Here is a 19436-nt window from a genome sequence, read left to right as displayed (position 1 = left end):
AACCGCGCAACTATGAGCTCATCGAGGGATGGACGACTTGTTACACGAACTTGCGCAGCGCGCACACGCGAAGGAGTGAGATCATTGCGCCCAGGTCGTGTGCGCGCGCGGACACGCAGTTAGGGTCGTGATGGAGGAGTCACGTGCCAGTACCTGAGAGCAAGAGACCGCCTGGGCTCTGCGGCCAGGAAAGCACCTCCTCCACCCTTTCCAAAAATGCCCCGGAAGTGCCTTCGCCCTCAGTAAAGATGGCTGTAGTACTTTGCATGAGGGAGGCGGGGCCGCGCCTGCGCAACAAGTTCGGCGGGGAAGATGGCGGATGACAAGGTGAGTGAACGTAAGGATTATCTTCAGTGTGGGGTGGTCTTCACACCGTTTTAGTCCTTGGGAGAGGCGACACTGGAGCCTCTCTTGTGTGGGGATGCCCTTATTTCCTCTAGGCGAGCTTTTACTGTATTCGACTGACTGAACATTGGGAAGTGGAGTAGCGGAGCGCCACACGAGGCAAGCAAAGCCGGGCATCTCCCAGGTGTCCTCTCTCGGGACCCTCGTTATCCTTAATTACCAGCAGACATTCAAACACATTCACTCTGACACACTTTTCACTCTCTTGCATTCCCTGGCCCCCGAAATTTCCCTCCTATGGACATGATGATTCCAAGCCACACGGACACTCACATTCTCATTCAGATACCCTTGGGCATACATTGAATTTCATACTTCTATGCGATCTAAGCCACCCAGTGCATTCACCCACTCCTGCAGACAGCCACCCACCCCAACTCCAGCCAGCGCATCCAGTCACACATTCGGTTTGAGAGAAGCCCAAGCAGAAATCAGATTTACCCTACAGCGTCCGGGGAACTGCCTTAGGCCGTTACTCACCACTGGTCTGGAAGTTCAGCGACATTCATCCTCACATTTATTAACTACTTACCAGTCCCTGTGCGAGGCCCGAGGACCCGGTAGACAAGACAGACACGTTGCTATTAATAGCCGAGTCAGTAGTGCTTGCCTGATAAATCTAATTGAATGTCTCCTAGCTGTTCCTCTTGTCTCCCTACACACTGCTTACTTTATGAAATTCTGTAAGGGTTGTTATAGATGCAGATCCCATCTGTCACCCCCCTCCCTGGTCCCCATGTGAATTCTTTTCTTGTCAGTGCCTTTCTTCCTTTACCACCATCATCTCAGGAAGTTAAAAAAAAAAAAAAAAAAAAAATATCCAGCCTCTGACAGACCTCAGCAGAGAATTGGGCTGGGTTAACTTGTTGGATTCTTTCTTGTTCTAGGATTCTCTGCCTAAGCTTAAGGACCTGGCATTTCTCAAGAACCAGTTGGAACGCCTGCAGCAGCGTGTGGAAGACGAAGTCAACAGTGGTGTGGGCCAGGTAAAGCTGCACCTGCCCACCACTCCTTCCCCCTCTTCCCCCCCTGGCCTTGGGCTTCATTGCCCAATATGCTTTTGAATGGGTGATAGAGACTTACTCAGCAAATGGTTATTGATGGCCTGTTTTCTGTGACCCCAAGGAAAGTTTCTTTAAGAAAATGATACTTGAACTGGTATCTTAAATAGAAGGTAACTAGGTAAAGAGGGGAGGAGAGATCATTTCAGGCAGATGGAACAACATATACAAAGCTGTTATGGTGGGAAGTAGCACGATGAACAGGGGGGATGCAAGTAGTTTAATTTGGCTCCAGTAATGGGGGAGCATGCTAGGAAGTGAGGTTGGAGAAGCAGGCAGGGGTCAGATTCCTCAGGGACACCTCTGTAGCTTTGTGGTGGTAGGGTTCTGTGGTTGGAGCCTTCTAACCCCAGCATTCTGAGATTGTGTGATCAGGACTTCTAGGTTCTTTTTCTGCCTCCAGAATCTTGAGAAAATCTTTGGAGAGAATACTGCAGCTTTCCAGAGTAAGGCAGAGGTCGTGGGATGATGTAAGGCCAGTAGCTCTTGGGTAGAGAAGGGAGACCCTGGCTGAGTTTCCTTCATTTTTCTCCACAGGATGGCTCGCTCTTGTCCTCCCCATTCCTCAAGGGCTTCTTAGCCGGCTATGTGGTGGCCAAACTGAGGGCATCAGCAGTATTGGGCTTTGCTGTGGGTACCTGCACTGGCATCTACGCAGCTCAGGCATATGCTGTGCCCAATGTGGAGAAGACGTTGAGGGACTATCTTCGGTCATTGCGCAAGGGGCCCGACTAGCTCTGGATCCCATGGGGGAGGAAGGATGAGCATCTTGGGCCTGCAGGTAGAGGCCTTTCAACCACAGACACCATATCTGGCTTCCCCAGCTATCACCCTTTTGCTATCTTCAACTTTTCCACAGTCTTCATCCTTGCTCTCCTTCTTGCAAAAGGTGAACAGTGGCTTATCAGCCAATAATCTGGACGCCCCTCCTTAACCCCATGGGACTGGCCCCAAGACTGTGGCTTTTAGGGCCACCGGCCCCTTCCTATTCCAGCCCTGACTGTGGAGTTTGCAGCTGACTCTGATTTTCAGTATTCTCTCTAGCAATGTACCACGGCCCTTCCCTCCTGCGAGCTGGCTCCATACTGAGTTTTCCCAAACTTGTTATAATTCCCGCTGTCCCCTGGCTAGCTACACAGGCCACCCAGGGTCTGGTTTGGGCATGAGTGTAGAGGACGGGGGTATGCCAGGCCTGGGCCGTCCCAGGCAGGCCCGCTGGACCCTGATGCTACTCCTGTCCACTGCCATGTATGGTGCCCATGCCCCATTACTGGCACTGTGCCATGTGAACGGCAGAGTGCCCTTCCGGCCCTCCTCAGCTGTTCTGCTGACTGAGCTGACCAAGCTACTGTTGTGCGCCTTCTCCCTCTTGGTGGGCTGGCAAGCCTGGCCCCAGGGGGCTCCTCCATGGCGCCAGGCTGCCCCCTTTGCGCTATCAGCCCTTCTCTATGGCGCTAACAACAACCTGGTGATCTATCTTCAACGTTACATGGACCCCAGCACCTATCAGGTGCTGAGCAATCTCAAGATTGGAAGCACGGCCCTGTTCTACTGCCTCTGTCTCCGGCACCGCCTCTCTGCACGCCAGGGCTTGGCACTGCTGCTGCTGATGGCAGCAGGGGCCTGCTATGCAGCTGGTGGCCTCCAAGACCCTGGAAGCACCCTTCCTGGGCCCCCTCCAGCAGCTGCTGCTGGCCGCATGTCCCTGCATATCACTCCACTGGGACTGCTGCTTCTCATCTTGTACTGCCTCATCTCGGGCCTGTCGTCCGTGTACACAGAGCTGCTCATGAAGCGACAGCGGCTGCCCCTAGCACTTCAGAACCTCTTCCTCTACACTTTTGGTGTGCTCCTGAACCTAGGTCTGCACGCAGGTGGTGGCCCTGGCCCAGGCCTCCTGGAGGGTTTCTCTGGTTGGGCAGCGCTTGTGGTACTGAGCCAGGCACTAAATGGACTGCTCATGTCAGCTGTCATGAAGCATGGCAGCAGCATCACACGGCTCTTTGTTGTGTCCTGCTCCCTGGTGGTCAATGCCGTGCTCTCAGCAGCCTTGCTGCGGCTGCAGCTCACAGCTGCCTTCTTCCTGGCCACGCTGCTCATTGGCCTGGCTGTGCGCCTGTACTATGGCAGCCGCTAGTCGCTGACCATCTCCACCCGGACTCCTGACTCTATAGATTGGGCGCCACCATCAGAGCCACCTCTGAGGCCTCCCTACCCTTCTTCAGCAGCCAGCCCTGTAACAAGTGCCTTGTGACAAAAGCTGGGGAAGTGGGAGTAGCCAGGTTAGTCTCTGGAGGTGGGTGGATAAAGGGTTACCCCAGGAAACTTGAAGACTGGGTTTGCCCTAAAGTTTTTCCAGAATAAGGAAATAGGAGAGCATCAATACCTAGGCCTTAGAAGTGACCCCATCCCCAGTGGAGGAGGCTTTCCACCTCATCCTGCATGAATACAGTTACTTTGAGTGGGTTTGGGCAACATTTGGCTTTCCTAGCCTCCTGTGGTCATCCCAGCAGACCCATTGCCCCCAGGCCTGGTACTGGCTACTCCAGCCCAGCTGTGGTACATGACTCCCCCATAAGAGATATCCCCCCCCCCCCCCCCGCCCCCACCCACTGTAATGCAGGAAAGCCCAATTGCCACAGATTATACACCCGTCATCCAGGCTACTCTTTCAAACTCCCCTAGTTCCAGCGGTACCTGGGGACATTGCCCCCTGCTCCCTCCACAGTGCTGCTCTCCACACCCACCCAGCCTTTTTCTGGAGATCCCAGAGAGGGCTGGAGCTTGACTCATCTCAGGGAATGTTGCCCCTGGGCCCTGGCTTAAGGCTACACTCCTGACCTCTCTGCTCACCCCAAGGGCCCTCTCAAAGCCCACTGTCCCCTCTACAACTCCTAGGAGGTACCATTTTTCTCACTATGGGTCCTGCCCCTGCCTAGCAGTGTCCCAGCTCTACACAGTGTAGTAATCTACACAGATTAGGGAAGCTCTACACAGAGTGACCTGGAACCAGGCACAGGGAAATTTGGTGTAGTTCAATCAGTGTTTCTAACTGTAAGCAATAAGGTCTTAATAAAGTATTCTGGGGTGCAGGTGGTTCCTGCAATTGGCTATGATTGTCCTGTGTCATCTTTGTTGCATAGATTCTCTCTAACATAATTTTGTTGTCCTAGTGCCCTGAATGTCTTAATCCTCGAGTAACTGATAGACTAGGAGAAAAGACTTCTATCTATTGCTAGGAGCATTATTTCCTTTGAGGGCTCCATGGAGTGGAGACTGTTCTGTCACAACTTTTCAAATTTCTCTAAAGCACGAAGCCTGGGCCCTGGAGAATTTGGAGGGACTCTTGGGAATAGAAGGTCCTGGCTGGGCCTGGCAGGACAAACCAAGTTTTAGGCTAGAGAACTCATGGATTCAATATGGTTTTGATTCTTATTTCCTCTGGTTCCCTCACTGATACTCCTTCCTGCCATCTCTTCTCATGGCCAGAGGAACATCAGGCCTTGCTCCCATGGGAGCATACCTAGTAAGCTTACACACACGCACGCGCACACGCACACTGCAGACCTACTAAAGAATCTGGGAGAGTAGGGTTTGGGAATCTTTTTTCTTTAATAAGCTAAGTGATTCTGCTGCACACTTCAGCTTGTGAACCACCACATGTGCAGTGTAGAACTATAGTTCTAACAGGCTTGAATTTGAATTCTGGCTCTGTGACTTAGCGGACTTGTCCTTGGGCAGTTACTTAACCTCTCCTAGCTTTAGTTGCCTTACCTCTGAAATGGGGGTCAAGTGGCACCTACTACATAGGGTAGTGAAAAAGGCTAAAATGAAGAGGTGGATATTAGGTACCTAGCAGGGACTGACACAACGAGACCTGGTTAGTGGTATCGTTCATTATCCATAGTGAAGGTTAGCGTAGTTATCCCAGCTCCCTCTCCCTTCTGGGACAGTGAAGAATAAAGAGAGAAGCAGCTGCCCCTGAAAGACTACTGATCACCAGACTTCTTCCCAGGGCAGCCATCCAGCACGACTGGCCCCAGCCTAGCCTATACCCTGCTGAAGCTGCTGGTTCTGGGCTTGAAGCTCCTGGTTCTGTGTGGCCAGTTGGAGCGTGTCTTGCAGGATACCAGCCAGCAGGCTGCGGTGGTGATGTTCTGTGGTCATGGTCTGCTCCTCCCACAGCCCTCGCCAGGCTCGAAATACCTGTGCCCAGATTCAGAGATGCTTGTCAGTCAGCCTTGGAACCATTTCAAGGCCTGCCTTCTGTCCCCACTAACCTGCAGTGTATGGCATGTCCGAGCCCGGGCAGCCTGCACGTGCACGTCATAGAGGGCCATGAGGTCCTGTTCTGCAGTGTCCCGCTCTGCCTGAAGGGCCTCCAGCTGGAGTCTCCATAGTGTCTGCTCCCGGTGCCATCTCTGCCTCTCGAAGGCCTTCAGTGATAATACATATTCTTTGTTCAGTGCCACCTGTGTGCCAGGCTTTGTTCCTAAACACTTCATGTGTATTCATTCATTTTAGCCAATGAAACCCAGGGGAGGAAAGTGGTTGCCATTTTAGTTTTCCAAATCTGGTAGTTAGATTTGGAAACCATGAATCAGAGAAGTGACCTAACCTGCCCAAATTTGCATGGCTAGTGAGGGACAGAACTGAGATGACACATGCCCTTCAATGGTTCACTGTCATTCTTAGGGTAAAGTCCAAATTCAGAGGCATGGCACACACTGGTCTCTTTAGCCTCATCTCTGACCATGTACCTGCCGGGGCCCCCCAGATGGACAATCTGCAGTACCCAGACTGTACTTTGCCATTGCTTCCCTCTGGACCTTTGCTCATAAACCATAGTCCTCAGAACGTATCCTCCCATCCCCTCACGCTCACAAGTTTTGTTTCCTAATTTGGGCAAACAAGTATATTCAGTGCCTCTATGTGATGCGTATGAACTTCACACATGGAGTTCAGTCTAGTGAATTCCTCTGGCTGATTTGTTTTTCAAGTCTCAGCCTAGATGCCATCTTTGCTCCTCTCCTGCCTGAGTCAGGCACTCTTCTTTGTCCCCACAAGCCCCTAACTCCCTGCATCACTGCACTTAGCCCTGAAAATTGCTACATCTGTCCCCCATAAAGCTATGAGGATCATGAGAGAGGGTATGGCCCACTCTGTTGTGACTGAGGCTGGATTCCAGCCCCCAACACAATGCCTGAACCAATTAGAAGAAGCCTCAAGTCCCCTACTTGACCCTCCTCACCTCCTTTCCGGCCACCAGGCCTTTGACCTGGTCACCTTCCACCTCTTCCTCCTCCTGTTCCAAACGCTTCAGTTCCTTTTGGATCCATATCTGGTGCTGTTCTTGAAGTCTCTTCCTCTGTGCCTGGGCCAAGAAGAACTGCAGGGCCACATCTGGGGCGTGCCAGGCCTACATGGCATTAGTTTAGGCTCAGCCAGAAGTCTGTGTGTGCCACAGCCTCGGGATACGGTGCCCAACTTTCCAACAGAACCCCACCACCAGGGCTGTTCCTACAACTACGTCTGGAACCTAACTGTCCTGTAAGAGCCTGTGGCCTGGACAGAGACTTGGGGCCATGGGAGAAAGGTATTGGCTCTGCCAATAGGTGCCATGGAGGCCTTAAGGATCCTATACTCCTAATGTGACCCAGTAGGAAAACAGCCTTCCCATGCCCCTCTCTTAGGAATCATAGCCTGTCAGGTCCTCTCTTTGTCAGAAGCTCCATATTTGTCCCTGATGTTGGGGCACAGAAGCGGTAGACATGTTAGCTGTGCTCTGCAACTCTTCAGGCCCCCAAGAGCTTCCAGCTATTCTGGGGTACATGAGGTATTACCTGTTCCTCAGAGTGCCTAGGAGGATGCTTTTGGTGGAGCCCAGGTCCTAGAGATGCTGTTACTCCTACTACTGGAGGAAAATGCAATTAAGCCCAACAAAGGTGGAGGGCACCCAGCTCCACCCCAAGCTCCAAACCCACCTTTGGGCTCTCCCTGGAAGCCTGGGCTGTGGCTTGCTGTTGAATCTATCACCTGCAGAGAATATATTAAGAATGGGAATTCCATCCCCTTCCTCCTAGGATAGTACGTGTTAAGCTCAGGACTTTGAAATCAGACAGATCAGAGTCTCAGGCCCTCCTTTCCTCAGCTGTATAACCTCAGGCAGGTGTCTAATCTTTTGAATCCATTTCCTCACCTGTAAAATGGAACTAATAAAAGTTATAGAGGTGCCTGGGTGGCTCAGTTGGTTGAGCATCCAACTTCATTTCAGGTCATGATCTCATGGTTTGTGAGTTCAAACATTGCATCGGCTATCAGCACAGAGCCTGCTTCAGATCCTCTTTCCCCCTCTTTCTCTGTCCCTCCCCTGCTCGCTCGCTCTCTCTCGCTCTCTCTCTTTCTCAAAACAAATCAAATAAACAAAAAAACATTTTTAAAAAGTTGTAGAGAGGGGCGCCTGGGTGGCTCAGTCGGTTAAGCGGCCGACTTCGGCTCAGGTCATGATCTCACGGTCCATGAGTTCGAGCCCCGCGTCGGGCTCTGTGCTGACAGCTCAGAGCCTGGAGCCTGTTTCAAATTCTGTGTCTCCCTCTCTTTGACCCTCCCCCGTTGATGCTCTGTCTCAAAAATAAATAAACGTTTAAAAAAAAAGTTGTAGAGGGGCACCTGGGTGGCTCAGTCAGTTAAGCGTCTGACTTTGGCTCAGGTCATGATCTCATGGTTCTTGGGTTCGAGCCCTGCGTTGCGTTCTGTGCTGACAGCTCAGAGCTTGGAGCCTGCTTCAGAATCTGTGTCTCCCTCTCTTTCTGCCCCTTCCCTCCCCTTCTCAAAAATAAATAAAACCTTTTTAAAAAAAAGTTGTAGAGAGCACGAAATGAGATAAGACACCCAAAGCGCTAAGCAGTAGCAGATGCTGCTCAATAAATGGGAGCTTACATGCCTAAGTCCCGAAGCTCAGGGCTGTAAAAACAAGTTGTAAGTATGAAAAGGGTAGGACCAGGAGAAGGTGGACAGAAGCAGCATTCCAACCGCCCTTTGGCAAATCCTGGAAGACAGCACCCCCTTCTGCACAGGAGAGGCCATGCATTCTAAACGGATGCAAAAGCATATTGAACCTAAGGACTTGGGTGTTTGTACCTCTGCTGCCTTTGATTATCTCAGTGACCCTGAGACACTCAGATCCCTTCTCTGAGCCTCAGTTTGCTGACCTGAAAAATGTGAGCAATACTGTTTTCCCTGCTTAAAGTAATTTTATGGCTTCCCCTTGACCTTCAAGACAAAGTCCAAACATCTCAATAAATTTACAAAGCCCTTTATGACCTGGCCCCTACTTATCTCTTCAATCATTCTCTCTTGACTCTTCCTCAAAATATCCTACAGCAAAATGACCTGCTTGCAGTCCCCCAAAGAGATCAAGCCCCTGCTTACTTCCGAGACTTGACCTGTTATTTTCTGTGCCTGGAATGTTTGTTCTTCACTCATCTTTGCTGGCTACCTCCTTCAGAAATCAACATCCCCTGTGAAGTGTTTAGATGCCCTACTGAACCCTGTGTTGATAAGGCCTTCAAAGCACTGATCATGGTGTTATAATTGCTTCTCTCCAGAAGATTGCAAATTCCATGAGGACAGGGGTTTCCCAGGGCCTACGTGGCACTATGCCTGACACACTGAGAAGTCACTAAAATGTTTGGAAATCAATAAATTAGTGAACAAAGAAAGGGACTCCTCATAGTGCTCTGTAAATAGGAGAAAAGGCAGACATCAATGGGGTTCCTAAGAAGTTGAGCCAGAAAACATACCTGTAGTTCTGGGAGCCCCACAGCCTCAGCTTTGACCCCTTTGAGCATCTGGCTTCCTGGGCACTGGCTCCAGGCTTTTACCACCTATGGAGAGAGGGTTTAAGGTAGGCTCCAACCGCTACTCTCTTCAGCACCTCCAGGCCTCACCTTGCTTACCCGCAACTCTCGCAGTGCCCTGCCCAGCTGGCTGAGCCCACTTTCTGTGAGGGTGTCCCCAAGGAGGCCTGAACGCAAGCTCTTCAGGTTTGCCCGGCGGGCCCGTGCCTCTTCTACTGCATCCCACTGGGTGGGCCTCACCTGTTTCACCTGCATCCTCCTTCCCGAGGCCCCCAACAGAGCAGCTCTGAGTAAGCTCAGGGAGCCACCTAATAAGGGGAGACTCGGAGTGAATCACTCCTTCTGGACTCCAGAGCACACTGCCTGTAATACTTTTAATTTTTATTAATACTACTTACAAAAAATAGCTAACACCTATCAGGCTTTTATATGGGCTTGGCACTATGCTAAGTGTTTTTGTGGATCACCTCTTTTTATCCACACAACACTCCAATGAAGCAGCAACTCTAATTTTTTCTGCCTACCCCCACATTTTCCAGATGAACCAAATGAAGCTTAGAGAGGTCAAGCAACTCCCTGGTGAGTGGCAGAGCTAAAACTTAAGCCCAATTCTGTCTGACATTAAAGCCTGTGCCTTTAATCAGGATACCAAATTGGCCTATGGATAAACATACTTTTGTCCTTCACTGCTTTATCCTTAAGGGCATGAACTGGCCTAATTTTTCTTCCTTACTCCACAGGGCCTGGCACAGTGTGTGGTCTGGGATTATGTTAGCCAAATTAATGTGTGCTTACTAATTTTGGATATGGAGAGCCAGACTTTTTCTTTCTTTTCACTTTTATTGTAGAAAATTTCAAACATGTACAAAGTATAGGAAATTCAATCTACTTATCACTCAGCTTCAATAATTGTCAACTCACAGCCATTCTTGTTTGATCTATACCCTCCACTTGACCTCCCCTAAGTCTCTGACATCATATCATTTCAGAGAGGCCTGATTTTTAATAAGTGTATGAAAATAGGCAAGTTCTTTCCCTTCTCTGATCCTCCCTTTCCTCATTTATAAATTAGGCCTCCCTCCCTAAGTTAGATGTGTCTCATGGGGTTGTGGTAAGAATAAAATGTATTAGTGTGAAAATTCTTGGTTAACTGTTGAAAGCCTCTGAAGGGCGAGGGGTTGCTTTTACTATCAGCCCTGCCTTTCCAGACTTTGGCAACCTAGCCATACTGGGACCTTTCTGAATCTTGACCCTCCCAGAGGTGAGGCTATCTCTGGACTGGGGTTGGGGCTGCAGGTGTTTTGGTGAGAGGGGTGGTCAGGCATAAGTTAGATGTCAGAGCTCCCCAAAGAACCCCACACCCTTCCCCAGGCCACCTTGAGGGTCCAGGCGAAGAAGAAGACCAGTGTAGTTGTTTCCTTCCAGGAGCCATGACACGATCCAGGGCAGAGAGCCCTCTACCTCCTCACCAATAACCTTACCAGCCAACACCTGCAGCAGGGGGCAATCTCTGCCAGAAGGAGAGAGGAAGAAAGGAGGTGTCCACTGGTGGATGGGGAAAGAAATTGATCCAAATTACATCTGATGGAAAGGTTGACTATTTCCAGAACTTTGGTGCACCACCAGGCAGATTTGCAACCTTGCATAGACCCTTTTTTAAATTTTATTATTTAATTACACAAATAATATATTCTCATAGTGCAAAATTTAATTTGTCTATCTGATAAGGGACTTGTATCCAGAACATACATTTATGTATGTATGTATGTATTTATGCTATTTTTATTTGTTTATTTTTATTTTTTAGAGAGAGAGAGAGGGCATGAGATTTAGGGGCAGAGAGAGGGAGAGAGAGAGAATCCCATGCAGGCTCTGCACTGTGCAGAGCCTGAAGCAGGGCTCAAGCTCACCTGGTAAGGGACTCAAACTCATGAACTGTGAGAACCAACTGAGCCACCCGGGCGCCCCTATCCAGAATATTTAAAGAGCTCTTACACCTCAGTGATAGAAGACTAATCACCCAATTTATTTTTTATTTATTTATTTTTTAAGTAGACAACACATCCAACGTGGGGCTTGAACTCACGATCCTGAGATCAAGAGTCATATGCCCTGGGGTACCAGGGTGGCTCAGTTGGTTAAGCATCCGACTTCAGCTCAAGTCATGATCTCACGATTTGTGAGTTTTAGCCCCGCGTCAGGGTTTGTGCTGACAGCTCAGAGCCTGGAGCCTGCTTTGGATTCTGTGTCTCCCTCTCCTGCTCCTGCTCTGTCTCTCAAAAATAAATAAATGTTAAAATTTTTTTTTTCTTTAAGAGTCACGTGCCCTGCCAACTGAGCCAGCCAGGTACCCCTAATCACCCAATTTAAAATGGCAAAGCAAAGTGACATCCACAAAAATGGCAGAGCATGGAACTCTGGGGATCTGTCCTTTTTCAGCAACATGTGGAAAAAATGGTCAGGATCAACCTTACAGGAACTCTGGGAGACAGTGAAAGGTTTACTACAACCAAGTGAATGCTTACCCAGGAGAAAGCAACTTAAGTATGTTGAGATCTTTGTGGTGTTTTAACTTAACCTAGCCCCAACCTCCTCCCCAGCACAGAAGTTGTCTTGAGGACAACAGCCCATGTTTCTGGAGGTGGGGTGCTTGGCTCTGGAGGGAGCAGAGTAGATTTTGTTCCCAAGGAACTGTGTTTGTTGTTTTCACTGTCTAGGGTTCCCCCCAGAGGACTGACGAAAAGGGCTTCCTTTTGTTTCCCTTACCTTGGAACTCTCTCAGGGCAGAGCAGCTATCTTAGATGATAGTCGCTCAAAACATTGAAAAGATGAAACAACAAGCAAAAATAACAGTTGGGGCAAACAACAGATGCATGGAAAGACTGGGAAGAAAAGTTGGGGAGTCAGATTGCGGTGGGGGGGGGGGATGGGGGATAAGGAAAATTCCCCCATGCACCAAGGAATCTAGAAAGCCACACACATGCCCAGAGCAGGATGCAGGCTTAGAAAAGACCTGAGAAGATGGTAAGTTTTCATCTCTGTTTTTTTAAGCTCACTGTAAGCAGGAAGTAAGGCTAAGGCAGAGGTGTAAGTGGAATGGTGAAGCATAGAAGGACTGACCCAACACAGAGCCCATCTATGGAAAGCTGGAGATTTTTAAAATTTTTTTTTCTTTCTCTTTTTATTCCTTTAAAATGTTTTTGTCCCAGTAGAGTAAGGAATTCTATGTCAGGTCACTAGCTAACCACTGAGATGACAGAATGGAGACTTCAGTGGCAACAAAGAATCCAGCCTTTGCAAAAATTGTTTGGAAAGTAACTAAGCAAACAGATAGTTGCAGCCCACAGCAAGCAACAATGCAAACCCTAGAGGGGATGGGGAATCTCTTTTTCAGAGTTCCCCCATTATCATATCCAAAATGTCAGAGCCTAAGGAAAAGAAATGGAGACGTAAGAGACCAACATAATGAAGAATATAATCTTTACAAAAATAAAAATTCTCAAATTGGGCAGTTTCCAACCAAAAAAATATCTGGCATGCAAATAAAGATGCATGGCCCACCCACAGGGGAAAAAAAATTAATTGAAACTGTCCTTGAGGAAGCACAGACATTGGATTCACTAAAGACTTTAATCCAACTATCTTAAATATGCTCAGAAAAGTAAAGGAAATCAAGAAAATGATGTCTCAATGAATAGAAAGTACGAATAGAAGCACAGAAATTATAAAAAGGAACCAAAAAGAGGGGTGTCTGCCTGGCTTAGCAAGGGGAGCATGTGACTCTTGATCTTGGGGTTGTGAGTTTGTGCCCCACACTGGGTGTAGAGCTTACTTTAAAATAAAAATAAAAAAATAAAATAAAATAAAATAAAATAAAATAAAATAAAATAAAATAAAATAAAATAAAACAGGAACCAAGTAGAAATTCTGGAGCTGAAAAGTATAGTAACTGAAATCATAAATTCTCTAGAGAGCAGATTTGAGTGGGCACAAGAAAGAATCTCAGCAAAGTTGAAAATAGGTCAAAAAAATTATGCAAAAAGAAAAAAGAATGAAGGAAAATGAGCCCAAGAGGCCAGTGGATGCATGAAGTGTATAAATACATGCAGAATGAGACTGTCAGAGGGAGAAGAGAGGGAAAAAGGGGCAGAAGGAATATTCAAAGAAATAGTGCTCAAAAATTCCCCAAATTTATGAAAGACATGAATCTATACATCCAAGAAGCTCAACAAATTTCAAGAAGGATAAACTCAAAGAGATTCATGCCAAGACACATTATAATCAAACCACCAAAAGCCAAAGAGAGAATCTTGAAAACAGAGTAAGAGAAGCAACTTGTGATGGTACGAGTGATCCTCCATAAGAATGAAAACCAATTTCTCATCATGAATTGTGGAAGCCATTAGTGCCTGGCTGACTCAGTCAGTACAGCATGTAACTCTTGATCTCCAGGTTGTGAGTTCGAGCCCCATGTTGTATGTAGAGATTACTTAAAAATAAAATCTTAAAAAAAAAAAAAAAGGAAGAAAGAAATTATGGAGACCAGAATGCAGTGAGATGACATATTTAAAGTGCTGAAAGGGGTGTCTGAGTGGCTCAGTCGGCTGAGCATCCAACTCTTGCTTTCAGCTCAGGTCATGATTGCAGGGTTGTGGGATAGAGACCACATCAGTGTGGAGGCTGCTTGGGATCCTCCTTCCCTCTCTCCCTCCCTCCATCTCTCTCTCTGTCACTCTGCTTGCTCTCTTTCTCTCTCTAAAAATAATGCTGGGAAAATAAAGTGTGTCAACTAAGAATTCCATATCTGGCAAAACTATCCTTCAAGAACATGTGAGAAATTAAGGTATTCCCAGATTAGTAAAAGCTGAGGGAGTTCATTGCTGGTAGACCTGCCTTATAAGAAATGCTAAAGGATGGGGCACCTGGGTGGCTCAGCTGGTTGAGCATCCGACTTCAGCAAAGGTCATGATTTCATGGTCTGTGAGTTTGAGCCCCGTGTCGGGCTCCTTGCTGACAGCACAGGCCTGGAGCCTGCTTCAGATTCTGTGTCTCCCTATCTCTCTCTGCCCCTCCCCAGCTCATGCTCTGTCTCTCTCTCTCTGTCAAAAATAAATAAACATTAAAAAAATTAAAAAAAAAAAAAAAGAAATGCTAAAGGAGGGAGTCCTTCACCATGTCAGAGGTGAGGAAATGAGACTCTGAGGCTGCCCTGGGTCTCTGCATCCATACTTCAGCCACACCCCCACCCTGTTCCCTAAAGCAGTCAGAAGATTCCATCAGACTTACAGGTCTCTGGGGAGCTGCAGGATCCTCAAGGTCCCTCGCCACATACCCCGGGTCCCAGGCCCCTCGGGAGGGTCAGGCCCTGGGCAGGACATGGTGACAGTGAGCAGAGAGCAGGCCCTGTGGAGGACAGGGTAGGATGAGACCAAATGCCTAAGGGATAGGGGTTGGGGGTGACAGGTGCCCTCCTGTCCTCACCTGCCTTCATCCCCTGCAGCTTGTAAGTATAGCTCTGAGGCAGCTCTTGAGTCGGACACCTCCACCTCACTGGCATTTTCTACCACCCTGGAGGATGGGGAGACGAGCTCAACTCCTAAGCACCTCCTAAGAGGTTCTGGGGTTCTGTCCAGCCCCCCAGAACCTCTGCATGGGGAGTCCATTGGGGTCCCAAGAGCCTGTAAGAACCATCCCCAAGGTTCCAAGCTCAGTATATCCCCTGAAAGCCTCTCATCTTCATTACCTTTTTTCTCCTGTCATCTGCCCAGTTCTGCTCAACGAGATACTCACATCACCCAGATGGTAATGACTGAGTGGAAGAGGTGTAGATGGATAGGGTAAGAAGAGTGAGAGGGCTGGGGATACGAGCTGCAGGGAAGATGATGAGTGGGTGTAATGAGCACAACCCCAGGTGCAGAGCTTCCCTTCTGCATGGCAGTGGGGAGAAACCTCCCACGGCTGGGTTTGGGGGTTTCAGCCCTGCCTTAAGACAAGCACCCTCAGATCCCGTTGGCCCCTGGAGACTCACAAGCCCAAAGGGGACACGTCTAACACCGATAGGTTCTCTCTCCCTGGAGAGAGCAGGTCCTGAGTCCTTCCACTGGGGCTGAGCTGCAATCACACAAGCACAACACCAGTTACAAACAGCCTTTCCCAGACCTCATCTCACAAGATCCTCCCGCTGGGGCTCCTTGAGTCAACCAGGGCACCAACATTCAGCCATTTCAGGCAGGAAATAGGAGACCTCAGAGAGGCAAGCCCACACTGGTCAGTGGCAGATGAGGCTAGACTCAGTCTCTTCTGGCTGCCTGCGAGCTTCAGGCCCTTTCCACAGCACCACCATTGGTTCCCAGGGCTCCCTTCCATGCAGGGTCTCACCTGCACCAGGCTAAGGGTGCTAACCCCAGGAACAGCGCCCCTGTGGGCCAGAGTTTCCTCAAACAGCATCTGCAACAGCTAAAGTGGAGAAAGGGGTTCAGTAGGGATGGAGAAAGGATAAATCTGTCCTTCAACAGTTTCGTGACGGTGAAGTCTATGCCCGGTTCTAAGCTACGTGCTGCGGACACAGGGACACAGTGTCCAAGACAGAAACAGCCCCAGCCCTCACGGTTCACAGTGAGCCAGTCAAATGAGTAGACATTTTCAATGAGACCTGCTGTTTCCTAAAACAGGGGCCTGCCTATGATGAAGTTCTGAGGCAGCTATTTTGACTTGGGGGCATTTTGACGAAGCCCTGAAAACAAAACTTTCAAGTTTATTATCGGTATTATGAAAAACTGTGAATATTAGACCTTGCTGGATATTTCATGTTTGCACACCACCCCGTCTTGACCCTCACCCTATGGGCCCAGTCCGCTAGGGAGGGGAAGGGAAGTTTCTCAAAGGTCTCCTGGAGGAAACAACACCTGAGCCTCATGAGACCTATGCTTGGTAGCTCCCCCAGGACTCACCTGAGGTACAAGCCGAGGTGTCTCTGTTTCCCGACCCCGAAGCAGTAGGGACACACTGTACCCTCGGGCCACCAAGCCTAGTGTGGACTGGACTCGTGCTAGCAGCTCCTGCTCAGCCTCCTGCAGGGGACACAGGCATATCCCCTAGTCACAGGTGCCCTGACCCAGCCTGCCTGAGCCATGGGCTTGGGAAACCCTTAGCACTCCAGGATCCAGACGCCTGAGATTCCCGTCCTCCTCCCGTTTCCCTACAACACCCCCTACCTGAGCAGCATCAGAGCCCAGGACTCTGTCAAAGGTGATGCATTGTTCCTGCAGGGGAAGACTGGGCTCAGCATTGTCACTCCCATCTTCCAGGGCCTCACCCGCACCCCGTCCCATTTCTACCTGAGAGTCTAGAGTCTCCGGCTGAAGCAGGCAGATGCTCTGGGGCCCCTCCAGAAGCAGTGTGGGGCAACATGTGTCCTCAGGGCCTGAGAAGGATGGACTGTATATTAACTCCCGTGCCTAAGTCCTGCCCTCGACTTTGGCCTCAGTTTCCTAACCTAGAGTACTGAGCACAGGATCAGACCCCCTGAGAGGCGGAGCTTCCTCAAAAAGCATCTGCAGCAGCTAAGGCTGTAAAATGGCCTTGGCTTCCCCTCTCCCAGGAGGCTCCCCCAGGCTGCATTACTTCGAAGAGTGAATGTGTAAGGCCTTCTTCTCACCTGATTCTCTTCCACTCTCAACTTCTACCACCACAGTCAGCCTGGCCTGGGGGTTGTCCATGAGGGCTGGGGGCACTGAGCTGCCCTGGCCCAAACCAGCCTCTGCGCTTGCTACCTCTCCACACTCCATGGCTTCTATGCCTCTCAGATTCCCCTCAATAATTCATCTCCCTGATCTGCAGGCTCTGGGTAGGGCCTCTAAATAACAATTTATCAAAGGAGGTGATAGTCCCCTCTTTTCTGAGTGAATCAGAATGTTGCATGGGATTCTTCTTTTTTTTTTCCCCTCTTTTGAAAAGGGTCAAACACATATACCTGCAAAGAGAAAGTATGATGAGCCTCCAAGCACCCAGCTTCGGCAATTACCAACTTATGACCAGTCTTATTTCTTCCTTTCCCCTTCCCATCCCCTATGGATTCTTTTGAAGCAAATCCTAGACACTGTCTATTTCATCTATAGCTTTTTCAGCATATATTTATAAGATAACTACCTTTTTTTAAATGACAGCTTTGTTAAGATATAGTTCATATACCATACAATTCACCCATTTAAAGTGTTTATTTCAAACATACCTTAGTATGTTTGCAGATAATGTGTAACTATCACCACACCCAATTTTAATGTTTATTTATTTCTGAGAGAGGGAGACAGAGTGTGAGCAGGAGAGGGACAGAGAGAGAGGGAGACACAAAATCTGAAGGAGGTTCCAGGCTCTGAGCTGTCAGCACAGAGCCCGACATGGGGCTCAAACTCACCAACTGTGAAATCATGACCTGAGCCAAAATCGGATTCGTGGGTTTGAGTTCTGCGGTGGGCTCTGTGCCCACAGTGAGGAGCCTGCTTGGGATCCTCTCTCTCCCTCTCTCTTTGTCCCCCTACCCCCGCTCACACACGCACTCATGCTTTCTCTCTCTCTCTCAAAATAAACATTAAAAAAATAAAATCTTAAAAAATGTTAAAATAAAAAAATGGAATCACACAGTGTGTGTTCTTTTAGGGACTGACTTCTTTCACTTGGCATAATGTTTTCAAGGTTCATCCATGCTGTAGCATGCATCGGTACTAACCTTCCTATGACTGAATGATGTTCCACACAGAGATGAAATGACTTCTGTCAGCAAATATGCAGAGTTTGCCCAAACTTCACAGCTAAGAGCACAATTTCTATAAGATTGCCTTTACTACAGACACTAGTCATAAGCTTGGGGTCCCCAGTCCTTCTTCCCTCTGACCAGTTAGCTACATTTTCAGGTGTTTCCACTCTTCCTGCAGGTTCCATTCTTTGCTGGAATGACTTATAGAACTAAGGAAGGCATTATCCTTATTGTATCTGCAACAAATTTTCTGACACCAGCTGGGGTCCTATATTTCAATCCAATTTTGACACTAACTACCTGGAATTAGCAGCAGCTCCCACAAGTTAAAATGCAAGGTCCTCATCAAGAACCGTAAGATCATGCCCTGAGCTGAAATCAAGCGTTGGACACTTAACTGACTGAGCCACCTAGGTGCCCCAGATTTGGGGTTCTGATGACTGACCACCCTTCAGGCTCAGTAATTCACCAGAATGCTCACAGAACTCAAGAAAGTGCTCTACTTATGATTACCTTTTTATTATAAAAGATACACATGAACAATCAGATGAAGAGGTACATAGGGCAAGGTCTGGAAGAGTTCTGAGCAAAGGAACTCCTGTCCCTGTGGAGTCAGGGTGTGCCACCCTCCCAGCACATCAGTGTGTTCACCAACCAGGAAGCTCCCTGAGCCTCACTGTTCAGAGGGTTTGTTTTGTTTTGGTTTGGTTTGGGTTTTTGAATTGAGATTTCATTGTGTAGGCATGTTTGATTAAATCATAGGCTGTATGATTGAACTCAACTCCAGCCAATTACATGGTTGAATTTTCTGGTGTGCAGCTTCCTCCATCCTGAAGCTATCTAGGAATCCAGCCAGAAGTCACCTCATTAGCATGACAGAGAGATTCTTATCCTTCAAAAAACTCCAAAGGTTTTTGGAGCTCTGCTCCTGCAACTGGAGACAAAGACCCGCTATACTCCTGAGGTGCCTGGGTGGCTCAGCTGGTTAAGGTCCATCTTCAGCTCAGGTCATGATCTCATGGTTTCTGAGTTTGAGCCCCATAGTGGGCTCTGTGCTGACAGTGCAGAGGCTGGAGCCTTTGAGTTCTGTATCTTCCTCTCTTTCTGCCCCTCCCCTGCTCATGCTCTGTCTCTCTCTCTCTCAAAAATGAATAAACATTAAAAAAAAAAAAAAAAGGACTGGAAAATTAAAAAAAAAAAAAAAAAAAGACTGGATATATTCTTTATTATATGACCAGCCACTCGATGGTTTTTCACCAAGGATCCCTTCTAGCAAAGGATCACACCTGTTTGATTATTCACATTTAGTATAGCATTTATGGAACAGATAGAACAATAAAAACATGAATACAGTAGTCT

General features: G+C 48.4%; 3 protein-coding genes across 3 annotated transcripts; 2 read left to right on the top strand and 1 right to left on the bottom strand.

Moving 5' to 3' along the window:
* The first annotated feature begins 14 nt into the window (after window positions 1-14).
* On the top strand, window positions 15-2331 carry LOC132681465 (SLC35A4 upstream open reading frame protein). Its single transcript, XM_060635972.2, has 3 exons — window positions 15-327; window positions 1293-1391; window positions 2004-2331. Exons 1-3 carry the CDS (start codon window positions 313-315, stop codon window positions 2199-2201), a joined length of 312 nt encoding a protein of 103 aa, XP_060491955.1. The 5' UTR covers window positions 15-312; the 3' UTR covers window positions 2202-2331.
* A 119-nt stretch (window positions 2332-2450) lies between these two features.
* Window positions 2451-4577, top strand: SLC35A4 (solute carrier family 35 member A4). The gene has a single exon (XM_060635970.2). It carries the CDS (start codon window positions 2629-2631, stop codon window positions 3601-3603), a length of 975 nt encoding a protein of 324 aa, XP_060491953.2. The 5' UTR covers window positions 2451-2628; the 3' UTR covers window positions 3604-4577.
* An 811-nt stretch (window positions 4578-5388) lies between these two features.
* On the bottom strand, window positions 5389-17112 carry LOC132681455 (uncharacterized). The gene is made up of 16 exons (XM_081795632.1): window positions 16983-17112; window positions 16663-16748; window positions 16540-16587; window positions 16276-16395; window positions 15704-15781; window positions 15354-15436; window positions 14807-14893; window positions 14612-14728; window positions 10702-10835; window positions 9425-9633; window positions 9167-9352; window positions 7451-7502; window positions 7310-7377; window positions 6718-6885; window positions 5747-5902; window positions 5389-5672 (listed from the first exon to the last, which is right to left on the bottom strand). The coding sequence occupies exons 1-16, from the start codon at window positions 17110-17112 to the stop codon at window positions 5511-5513; spliced, it is 1884 nt and encodes a 627-aa protein (XP_081651758.1). The 3' UTR covers window positions 5389-5510.
* Window positions 17113-19436: the final 2324 nt, after the last annotated feature.

Source organism: Panthera onca, chromosome A1 (assembly GCF_046562875.1).
Source record: "Panthera onca isolate mPanOnc1 chromosome A1, mPanOnc1 haplotype 2, whole genome shotgun sequence".
NCBI classification, from domain to species: Eukaryota; Metazoa; Chordata; class Mammalia; order Carnivora; family Felidae; genus Panthera; species Panthera onca.
This window is presented reverse-complemented; position numbering and strand designations above follow the sequence as displayed.

Bases quoted from the DNA above. Each gene is read 5' to 3' on its own strand.
- LOC132681455 (XM_081795632.1), bottom strand. From the start codon at position 17,112: ATGGAGTGTGGAGAGGTAGCAAGCGCAGAGGCTGGTTTGGGCCAGGGC. The intron at 16,588-16,662 runs GTAGAAATGGGA...CTTCCCCTGCAG, and splicing joins CGGAGACTCTAGACTCTCAG to GAACAATGCATCACCTTTGA. The intron at 15,782-16,275 runs GTGAGTCCTGGG...TCTCCACTTTAG, and splicing joins CACCTCGGCTTGTACCTCAG to CTGTTGCAGATGCTGTTTGA.
- SLC35A4 (XM_060635970.2), top strand. From the start codon at position 2,629: ATGAGTGTAGAGGACGGGGGTATGCCAGGCCTGGGCCGTCCCAGGCAG.
- LOC132681465 (XM_060635972.2), top strand. The intron at 1,392-2,003 runs GTAAAGCTGCAC...TTTTCTCCACAG, and splicing joins TCAACAGTGGTGTGGGCCAG to GATGGCTCGCTCTTGTCCTC.